The sequence below is a fragment of the Lolium rigidum genome, chromosome 1, assembly GCF_022539505.1.
Source record: "Lolium rigidum isolate FL_2022 chromosome 1, APGP_CSIRO_Lrig_0.1, whole genome shotgun sequence".
In the NCBI taxonomy this organism is placed as follows: domain Eukaryota; kingdom Viridiplantae; phylum Streptophyta; class Magnoliopsida; order Poales; family Poaceae; genus Lolium; species Lolium rigidum.
The window spans coordinates 31831692-31842936 of record NC_061508.1 but is presented as its reverse complement, the minus strand read 5'-3'; the positions used below and the strand labels follow the sequence as shown (position 1 = coordinate 31842936).

Sequence of the window (11245 nt, the reverse complement as noted above, 5' to 3'; positions counted from 1 at the left end):
CCAACAACTCGTATTATGAACGAATAAAAAACCCGCGCCTCAGCTCGCGTTAGTGTTTGTAGTCGTCGGTAGGTTGTTGAAATACCTACCTGTAAAGTTTGTACTGCTATTGATGATTATTAATAGATCATAGATCGATCGAATTTTTGCAAAAAAAAAACCTGTGTTCACACTCAAAAAGAAAAACAACTCGTTCCCCAAAAGTATAAAACTCGGACATGTGTGATACTTGAAAATCGTCGCACGACCCCGCGAGACAAGCAATGAGTATGGACGAGATATGGCAACAGAAAAGCAGAAAGAAAGCCAGCCAGCCAGTGCTCGCTACAGCAGCAGCAGACGAGCAAGCGCTACAGTATCGGAAGACAAGCACTGCAGCAGGCATTGTGGTCGACTGTAGCATATCCCTCGCCGCACGGCGTGGTTCTTTTCCGTTGTACTCGCTGACAGTGGTGCCCGCACGAGCACGGGGGCGTGCGTGTGTCAACGGAGAGCAGACGCTATGCTAGGTAGGTTCCCGTGCGAATTCAAGTGTTGAGGAGACGGGAACCTACCACTCCTGGTACGCATACGTACTACGTCCGGCCGGTCGGTCGGTCTCTCTCCTGCTCATCCGCTTCGCTTCTGTGCCATGATCGATCCAACTGTGACCATCTCGTTGTGATCCCGTCCATGTCGCCCGTGGAGCAGTGGTTCACTGGTTCCCGTAGAACCCAATCTCTGGCGCGAAGTTTCTGTTCCGGTCATTGCCTTGGCACTTGGATGATTCTGGCAGCACGTGTTGCATTGTCAGGCAGCAGCCTAATCACCGCTCGACTCCTATGGAAAGCACTTATAACAAATGTGGTAGCAATATGTTTTCAGCCTGAAGAAATCCTTCGGAGCCTATCTTCTTGTTTTGTTTTTTTCCTTGTAATATTTATCGTTCAGGACTAGTTAATGGAGGTTTAAGTCTTTGCGCTGTTGAGGGGTTTGCTTGGTCTTCCGGATTTCGCAGCAGTGTTGAGGAGATTTCGGTTTCGGCAATGTGTTGAGATAAACGGAGCTTGACCGTTTAACGGTTGTTCCGAATGACTCCACTGGGTTTGAAACTACCATAGTAGACGATGATGAAGAGGATGACATCCTAGATGGTCAGCTTCTCTTGGCAATAATTGGTAATATTTCAGAAGTCGATTTAAAACATGCGGAGCTTAGTTCAGTTTATGATCTGCAAGCTTCCGCACGTGGTTCTCGATCGTCGGCTGGAAAGAAATCTCGTAGATATGGTAAGAATACTAAATCTAAAATAGTTTCTGGATGAATGGCATGTTTCGGAATAGCAGAGGTCTTGGTGACTTGGCTAAGCATACTCACATTGCCGATGGTTGTAGAGATTATGATTTAGATTTCATTGCTATATCGGAGACGGGTAAGCATAATTTCTCACAAAGTTTTCTCGACCGATTGTCAGGCGGGATTAACTTTCAGTGGTTTTCTCGCCCGCCTCGTGGTAGGTCTGGGGGCATTTTACTTGGCGTCCGCATAGACACCATGACTGTCTTAGCTAGTTCTGATGGAGAGTATCACATTAAGCTCGACATTCAGAATAAAGCAGACGGTTTCACTTGGAGTCTGGTTGCTGTGTATGGTGCCGCCCATGACGCTTTTAAGGCTGATTTTTTATGTGAGTTGGTAAATCTTACAAAAGATAATCCTTATCCAATTTTGATCGGAGGGGATTTTAATTTGTTGAGATTTCCTCACGAGAAAAGTAAAGGCCGTTTCGGTGGACATTGGCCTTTCTTGTTCAACGATGGCATTGATAGCCTTGATTTAAGAGAGGTGTTTATGTCCGGTCGACAATTTACTTGGGCCAACAACTTGCCTGAACCCACATACGAAAAACTAGATCGCGTGTTGATGGATACCGAATGGGAAGATAAATACCCTATGGTGTCAGTCCGTGCACTAGGACGTATTGAAAAACTGTCTGACCATGCTCCTATCCTCCTAACTACTGGGAATCCCCGTCCTGTTTGTAAACGGCCGTTCAAATTTGAACTTGGCTGGCTACATCGAGAGGGATTTCATGAGATGGTTAAGACGGTTTGGGAGAGATCGGTCGGGGGCAGCACTCCAATTTTGAGATGGAATAATAAGATGCAGACAATGCGTAAACATCTCTCTGGTTAGGCTGCCCATACGGCTGGTATCCTTAAAAAAGAGAAGGCTCGCTTACCAAATGTGATTGATGAGCTAGAGGCTGTTGCGGAGGTAAGACCGTTGTCTACGCAAGAGATTGAACTTAAAAATCAGTCCAATGCGCAGATGATGAGTCTTCTTCGCGAGGAGGAACTCAAATGGTATCAACGTTCCAAAGCTCAATTCATATTGGAAGGAGACTCGAATACGCGATATTTCCATGGCTTAGCCAATGGGAGACATCGGAAAAAACGTATTCACTCTCTCGTTCAAGATGAAGGGTTGATTGAAGGCCATGAGCAACTCAAATCCTACATTACTAACTATTATAAAGGTCTGTTTGGTCCTCCGGAGGAAAGTACCTTCTCTCTTAACGAGGACTTAAGGGACGATATACCCCAAGTTTCTATGGAAGAAAATGGCCTACTAACCGCACCTTATACTGAGGAAGAGGTTCAGAAGGTAATTTTCCAAATGGAATGTAACAAAGCACCGGGTCCAGATGGTTTTTCAGCGGAGTTTTATCAAACTTTCTGGGATACTATTAAACCGGACCTTCTAGATTTGTTCAGTGCCCTACATATTGGACAACTAGAATTATTTCGTCTAAATTTTGGTGAAGTAATCTTGTTACCGAAAGTTAATGAGGCAGAAAGGATTCAACAATATAGACCTATTTGCCTCTTAAATGTAAGTTTCAAGATTTTCACGAAAGTGGCCACCATTAGACTTAATACGGTTGCGGATCATGTTGTTCAGCCATCACAGACAACCTTTATGCAAGGAGGGAACATCCTTGATGGAGTGACGGTTTTGCATGATACGGTACATGAGATGCATTCTAAGAAATTAAATGGGGTTATTTTAAAATTAGATTTTGAAAAGGCGTATGATAAAGTCAAGTGGTCTTTCCTACAGCAGACGCTCAGGATGAAAGGATTTTCTCGAGAGTGGCGTGCTCTAATAAATGTTTTTGTGTATGGAGGTAGTGTAGCAATCCGGGTTAATGATGACACCGGCCACTATTTCCAAACACTAAAAGGGTTACGCCAAGGGGATCCGTTATCACCGATGTTGTTTAACATTGTAGCGGATATGCTGGCTATACTCATAGAGCGGGCGAAGTCTGATGGCCAGATTGAAGGTGTGATTCCACATCTGGTTGATGGTGGTTTATCTATCCTTCAATATGCCGACGATACAATTCTTTTTATGGATCACGATCTTGAAAAATCTCAAAATCTGAAATTAATCCTAGCGGCTTTTGAGCAGTTGTCGGGATTGAAAATCAACTTCCATAAAAGCGAATTGTTCTGTTTCGGTGATGCCCAAAATGATACGGCTCTGTATACAGAGTTGTTTGGTTGTGGGCAAGGCCAATTTCCTATTCGTTATTTGGGTACTCCGATTCATTATCGGAGACTTACAATCGCGGAATGGAAAATAGTGGAAGAAAGATTACAAAAACGCCTAAGTAGTTGGAAAGGTAAATTATTGTCCCTCGGAGGAAGATTGGTACTCATTAATTCGGTACTAACAAATATGATACTGTATATGGTATCATTCATCATTCTACTGAAAGGAATTCTGCATAAACTCGATTATTATCGATCCAGATTCTTTTGGCAAGGGGATAGCGAGAAAACGAAATATCGACTGGTTAAATGGAGTATAGTTTGTAGTCCCAAAGATCAAGGAGGGCTTGGAGTTCATGACCCGGAGGTCAAGAATTCAGCTCTACTGGGTAAATGGCTGTTTAAGCTACTTACCGAGGATGGGATTTGGCAAACTATTCTTCGGAGAAAGTATATCGCCTCGAAGACATTATTCCAAGTGGTTTGGAAACCTGGGGATTCACACTTCTAGGCTGGTCTTATGGCAACAAAAAATATCTTTTTTCGCCATGGTACTTTCTCGATCAAGAATGGAGCACATATACGGTTCTGGGAAGATGCTTGGCTAGACAATGCACCCTTAAGTGAACAGTATCCTACTTTGTATAGGATTGTTCGTCGCCAAAGTGATACCATTGCCACAGTAATGGCTACCTCACCTCCGAATGTGACGTTCAGACGGGTTTTACTTGGACAAAAGCTTGTGACATGGAATACCCTAATTCACCGGCTCGGAGATATTCAACTATCGCCTGAACCAGACGAATTTAGATGGAATCTTCATATAGATGATACTTTTTCTGTAAAATCATTATACAATGCGATCCTTCTTTCTGATTTACCAGTTGAAAACAATAAGAAGATTTGGAAAGATGAAGATACCATTAAAAATTAAAATTTTTGGATGGTATCTTCATCGTGGGGTTATTCTCACCAAAGACAATCTTGTTAAGCGGAATTGGCACGGAAGTAGACGGTGTGTTTTTTGCCATCAGGATGAAAACATTAAACACCTATTCTTCCAGTGCCAGTTTGCGAGATCTATATGGTCAGTCATCCAAGTAGCGTCTACCCTGTATCCTCCGACTAGTGTCGTCAATGTCTTTGGCAATTGGCTTCATGGTATCGATACAAGGTTTAAGTTGCTTCTTAGGGTGGGGGCGCTAGCAGTTATCTGGGCGCTTTGGCTATGTAGAAATGACAAGATTTTTAATGATAAGAATTGCTCTTTGTTGCAGGTCATCTACAGATGTACAAGTATTCTCCGTTCGTGGTTACCTCTTCAGCGAGTGGAGAACCGAGACCTATTTACGCAGGTCTGTACACGGTTGGAGGCTACGGCGAGGGATACTTTTTCCCCACATGGGTGTCAGCATAGTCTACGGATAGAAGCCCCACCTACACCTTAGGCGTCATATGATTCATCGTTCCGATATGTATCTCGCCTAGTTTTTTTTTATCTTTTTTGACTTGAGACAACAAAACGGCTGTGTGCATCTTGGTTATGCAGATGCTGGATGTAATTTCTTTTTAAAGTAATAAAGCATCCTTTATCGAAAAAAAATGAAAGTGGTAGCGACAGCACATGTGAAGTTCGGAGTCTTACCTTTCAGGGTAAAAATCCAAGGTCTGGCCTTAACTGATTGTGCCTAGCAATGTCCTTGTTGAAGGCATTGTTTTGAGAGCGGAAACTATCTTCAGGGTGAAAAACCTAAGATCTTTGATCGGGCGACGACGACGCTAGTGCACTGTTCCTTTCTTGGAGGCATCGCTTTTGAAGAGTCTGAATTTCAGGTTTTGTCTTGGTGGTGGTTGTATTACTATGGCTAGGGCTGGGATACTATCGCGGGACTTTTATTTTTTATTTTTATTTTTCTCTTTTTTGGCTGTGTGCATCCGTAATATTTTAGGGCATTGCATGCGTTCTCGTAGAGGCTGGGTGTAATTGGTATCCTTTGATATTAATATATTCTCTTTATTGATTTTTTTATATGGTTTCTCACTTAGGTGAAAAAGAAAAGAAATGCAATAAATAAAGAAAAGCGATGAAAAAACATATAACTTAATTTAAACAAATCTTCGATAACTTTTAACGGACGGATGGAGTAATAAAAATGGTTATGTGAATCAATTGATGTAGAGGCCCCAATATGTTCCGCTTTCTAAAGTAAAAAAAATAATTAGACACTGGCGCAAGGCCTAAACCATGCCCAAACCAAAATAGTTTGAGAGTCACTGGTTACAGTTTCAGGACTGGAAGATCACTTTTAATACTCAAAGACTTAAATTAGACCTTTGGAAACAGTTTGAGAACTTCTACATCTAATGTACACTTCACACGAAAAAAAACAAAGCTGAACCGACTACGACCTAGAAATAAACGTGTCTAAAATCATGCTTCTGATGTTAAACATGCAACTCTTTTCTGAAGGGGATAGTATTTGATAGGCCCATCTCCAAATCTTGGTGTGAAAAGTATATGCAAGAAAGAAAAATATATAGGAAATGAAAAGAGCCGGCGTGCAGCGTGCTAGGGCTAGGTAGAGTGCTAGGTAGCCGAACGCGGCATGCACCCGCAGTAAAGAGGGCGAGTTAATTCCACCATCCCTCTCCTCACCAAACAAAGAAGAAGCCATCTCTGCCCGTGTGCGTTTCTTGGAACTACGACCTCTGCTGCCCTGCCTGCTTGCTCTCCCCAGTCTGCCTGCAGAGTAAATAAAACAGGGGTAGCGCCGGAGCAGGAGCAGGAAGACGTGAGATGAAAGCGAGAGAAGCGCTCTGAGCTGAGCTGCAGTGAAGTTGTCGCCGAGGTTCAAGGAGAGAGAGAGAGGAGGAGGAGAGCAGTAACAGTAGTTCATCGCTTCTTCTGCGCCATGAAGTTCATGAAGCTCGGCTCCAAGCCGGACACCTTCCAGGCGGACGGCGGCAGCGACTCCAGGTCAGTGACACCGGCCTCGCCATTTGCAATCCCCACACGCTTATGTGCTCCCTTTCTACCAGAGTGGCGATCAAACAAAAAGGTTCTGTTTATTTTCTGCATCTCTTGTTTATGTGGAACAATGCAATGCCAGTAGTGAAGTGCTTGAGCCTGTCCTGGTGTTCTTCGACTCCCAGCTCTAGCATCTAGGCCGAGCTAGATGTGTTCTTGGTTGCTCTTTGGCTCTTTGCTCGCCTATGCAGTAGTTTTTTCCTTCGTGGATACAAGTTTTGTACGAGAAAATGGCTTTATCAGAGCACAGATTTTATCTTGCGTATGTGCTCTTGATTTTGTTCTTCACAAAGCTGAACATATTTCCTTCCGGGTTATAGGAGTAGTTTTTTCAGTTTTTACCCCGAGGAGGGAGCCGATCTTGAGCTGTGGGCCTGCTGCTAGCCTGCTCCTGCTCGAGTTCTCGTGAGCTTACGTGTGTTTGCTGCCCTCGGCGGCATTTGACCAGTGAGGCGGAAAAAAAGCTGGCGCTTCTCACTTTTGGCTGTACCAACAAAACATGGTCGTAGCAGTTGCGATATGGATCATAGGATTCTTTTCTGCTCCTCTTATTCTTTATACTCGTAAAGATGCAATGCTGATCAAAATATTATTGCTAGCTTTCTCTTCTGCCCCCTTTGCCTCGCACATGGCCACGCCCACCGGATCTTGGGCTTCACATCTGCTCCCGTTTATTTTTTTGGTGTTGGTTGGAGTGTACCTGTATGTCTCGGCCTGACCAAGAATACTTGGGCTTTTAGACAACAGGGAATGTCTTTCACTACTAGTATTCTTAAAGAAATCTCGGTAAAGAATGGTTGATTTATTATTGTCAGAAGAGATAACTCTGAATTATACCAAAGATTTACTTTCCAACGTTTTGTTCATGTTCATGTTCAAGCTCTGCTACATTCTCATGTTCCATGTCTTGTGTGCAACCACTATGCAACTCTGAACAGATCACACCCTTGCAGATATGTGCTGTCCGACCTGCCGTCAGACATCGTCGTCCATGTCGAGGAGGCAAGGTTCTATCTACACAAGGTAATTTTCTTCCTCTGCATTTTTGCTCTGATGGTGTTTATTGTTGCTGTATCTGAATAACTCTCTTAAGGTGTTTCCTGAATAAAGAAAGGAAAACCCCTGAAGCTGTGATGCTGAACTTGAAGTTGTTAATTATATTAAGACAATGCATCCGCCAATGTACAGCTATGATGAGCACGCTCATTACTGAGCGCACTGCAAGATGCTGCTGTCTTTAACATCTTTTTTGTCAAGAACGCCACTTGTAATTTGGATCCATGCTGCCCCTCAGAATCTTTCCAAGAGTTTCGTTAGATCATCTTTCCATTTCCATATGTTTTGGTCTATTTTCTGTTGGTGGCTACATTTGCACGTACTGTCTCACAATTAAATATGCCAATTTGCTGCATCTGTTGAGCTGAAAACAGAATGCTACAGCAGATCAACAAATTCCCACTGTTCAGTCATGCCCGCTGAACTTTCAACCAAAAACCATCGGTTAATAGTACCTCTGTAATTTAGACCACTAGACAATTTCCTGTCAAACCATTGGTTAAAAAAACTGTCTGTAATTTTGACCACTGCACGATCTATTTTCAGTTCCCTCTGCTTTCCAAGAGCAGCCTGCTGCAGCGGCTGATAATCGAGGCGAGCCAGAACGGCGCCGACGAGGTCTACCTGCACGGCATCCCCGGCGGGGCGAAAGCCTTCGAGATCTGTGCTAAGTTCTGCTACGGCATGGTCGTCACGCTGAACCCGTACAACGTCGTGGCCGCGAGGTGCGCCGCCGAGCACCTCGGCATGACGGAGGACGTCGACAAGAGCAACCTCGTGTTCAAGATCGAGGTGTTCCTCAACTCCGGCATCTTCCGGAGCTGGAAGGACTCCATCATTGCGCTGCAGAGCACTGTCGCATTGCTGCCGTGGTCGGAGGAGTTGAAGCTGGTCGCGAGGTGCGTCGACTCCATCGCAGCCAAGGCAACGGCGAGCCCTGGGACCGTGGTGTGGTCGTACACCTATAACCGGAAGGCGGCGTCCTCCGACGAGATTGTCGAGGCTCTCCGGTGCTCGTCGTCGTCGAAGGCGGTGCCGAGGGACTGGTGGGTGGAGGACCTGTGCGAGCTGGACGTGGAGCTCTACAAGCGTGTCATGGTAGCGGTGAAGTCCAGGGCGAGGGTGCCTCCCGACGTCCTCGGGGAAGCTCTCAGGGCGTATGCCGCCCGGTGGCTCCCGGAGAGTTGCCGTGATACGCCGGCGACCCACGACGATGCGTGTTCCATGGAAGTGCTCGAGACCATCGTCTGGCTGATGCCGTCCGACGACGGTGGATCATCGTCGTGTTGCTGCTCGTGCCAATTCTTGCTGAATCTTCTGAAACTGGCTGTCCTGGTTGGAGCCGGGGAGTTGCTGAGGGAGGAGCTCATGGACAGGGTCGTCCCGCTTCTGCACGAGGCATCGGTGAACGATCTGCTGATCCCGGCCAGGCCGCAGACGGACACCGCCTACGACGTGCAGCTGGTCGAGGCGCTGGTCGGCAGGTACATGCGGCGCACTGGCAGAAACGCCGGAGACGGAATCTCCCTCGATGGTATTGACAGGGAGGATGTGTTCGAAACGTACATGGAGGCAGATGAGTCGTTGCTATCACTGTGCAAGCTCGTCGACGGGTACTTGGCCGAGGTCGCCACCGACCCAAACATGCCGGTGTCGAGCTTCATCGGGTTGGCGACTACCATGCCTGAATCGGCCAGGCCGGCGCACGATGGCCTCTACACCGCCATTGATGTCTTCCTCAAGGTACATATCATATTAGTTTGGCAAGAATCATGTGGTCGTATTGATTGATCAATCTTGTTAACGTATAAGCGATCGTTGGTTCTTGTCAGTTGCATCCCGACTTATCCAAGTCGGACAAGAGGAAGATAAGCAGCCTGATGGACGTGAAGAAGCTCTCCAAGGAGGCGTGCATCCACGCGGCGCAGAACGACCGGCTCCCGCTGCGCATCGTCGTGCAGGTTCTCTTCTTCGAGCAGCAGCGGGCGGGTAGCACGAGCACCCCGCTGCTGCTGGCGACGTCGGCCGCCGGCGACGGCAGCACGCGCCTGGAACTGGAAGACGACTGCTGGAAGAACCGCGCGCTGGCGCTGGCGTTGCCGGAGCCTCCGACTCCGACTCCGACGGCGGCACTAAGGAACCAGCTCGGGAGCATGAGCCTGAAGCTGGTCGACGAAGACCGGCGCCGCGTCGACGGCGGTGGTGACCGGCGGCTGGCGAGGAGCGCCAGCATCGCGAACCAGAGCAGCAGGCTGTCGCTGTCGTCAAGGTCTCGGAGGATCTTTGATAGGCTGTGGGTCGCCGGGAAGCCGCTCGGCGAGGTGGTCAGCAAGAGCTCCGACACGTCCGGGAGTTCGCAGAGCCCGCGATCGTCGGGCAAGCCGCTGGACTCCAACAAGTCGTCGTCGAGGAGCCGGCGCTACTCTGTGTCGTAGGCACCGGCTGGCTGTACAGAGGAGTCACCGGGCTTGGTTGCCGGCTCAATGAACGACGACGGCCACGAATCTTCTGCTTGCATGCTAACTTCGATTCAGGGTCTCTTTTTCATGAGGATGCATTGCCCCGACTTGCTCGAGCTAGAAACTAATCCTTATTTTGGCATCTCAAGTGCTACGATCTTGACACGATTGGCTGTTTTCTTTTTCTACTAGTACTATGATGATTAGCTCGGTGATTCGCGGGCAACACCTTTTGGTGGTACGTGCTTGTGAGCACTGAGAAGGGCAAATCGTATCAACAATTTCGGACGTCTGTAATGGTTTTGTGTAGGTTCTATCTTAAACGAAATTGGTAAGGGCAAAACATGCCTCGGTAGTTACTCAGGGCGACGATTTTTTTTTTTTTGGCAAGGTATTTTCTTTCGCGAAAAAACCATGACAGTCACTGCCTAGATGTGTGGCTAGTATAATTCTCACGTCAGCATGATATTTCTGTCCTTTTTAAAACATTCTTCAGTTTAACAAATGGTTTCATTCGCAATGCCGTACCGCTCCAGTGTCTATGAGTTTGGTGAATATTCTTGTGGCAGATGCAAGCAACCTAATGGTAACTTGTGTGCATTTCGGTAGCGTGAAAATGCTTGTGTACCAGGTTGTGTGTCGTGTGTTCTGTCTTCCAGTGTCTTGTGTTGCTTAGGTGTGGCTTGTCCTTAGGCATTGACCCAAATTTCCTCTAACAAAACCAAGCAATGGTTCTTTGGGCTCTTTTCTTTATAATCAATGGATCTAGTAGATCTCACGCTAACATTTCAAAAAAAAGTGACAAACTGACATACCATAGAAAAAAACAATACTCCCTCTCATTTTGAATACAATTTGGGTCTACACAAGACCACTGTCTTTTCCACAGAAGAATTGATTAGGTTTCTACCTTGTGCAATGATGCTCATTAATGTGAATGCGGCATGCAACTATAGAGAAGGAGGCATCATATGCAACATGTTTAATTAGCTCGTAATACAATATGTTTTCCACATAATTAATCATGCTATTTAATTGTTGACTTTGTTTTCTTGGTATATGAAAATTGAGATAGTGATCTTGTATACAAAACCTAAGGGAGTAGAAGTCTAATAAACAAATTCAATAACACATAATTTTCGATCCACTAGGGTGATGGAGTT

General features: G+C 46.1%; 1 protein-coding gene across 1 annotated transcript; it reads left to right on the top strand.

Annotated features, from left to right (window-relative positions):
- The first annotated feature begins 6451 nt into the window (after window positions 1-6451).
- On the top strand, window positions 6452-10058 carry LOC124670614 (BTB/POZ domain-containing protein NPY1-like). The gene is made up of 4 exons (XM_047207093.1): window positions 6452-6516; window positions 7521-7590; window positions 8170-9366; window positions 9456-10058. The coding sequence occupies exons 1-4, from the start codon at window positions 6452-6454 to the stop codon at window positions 10056-10058; spliced, it is 1935 nt and encodes a 644-aa protein (XP_047063049.1).
- The last annotated feature ends 1187 nt before the right edge of the window (window positions 10059-11245 follow it).

Excerpts from the sequence above, each read along its gene's own strand:
- LOC124670614 (XM_047207093.1), top strand. The coding sequence starts at position 6,452 with ATGAAGTTCATGAAGCTCGGCTCCAAGCCGGACACCTTCCAGGCGGAC. Across the intron at positions 7,591-8,169 it reads CAAGGTTCTATCTACACAAG|TTCCCTCTGCTTTCCAAGAG; the intron begins GTAATTTTCTTC and ends ATCTATTTTCAG. Across the intron at positions 9,367-9,455 it reads CCATTGATGTCTTCCTCAAG|TTGCATCCCGACTTATCCAA; the intron begins GTACATATCATA and ends GGTTCTTGTCAG.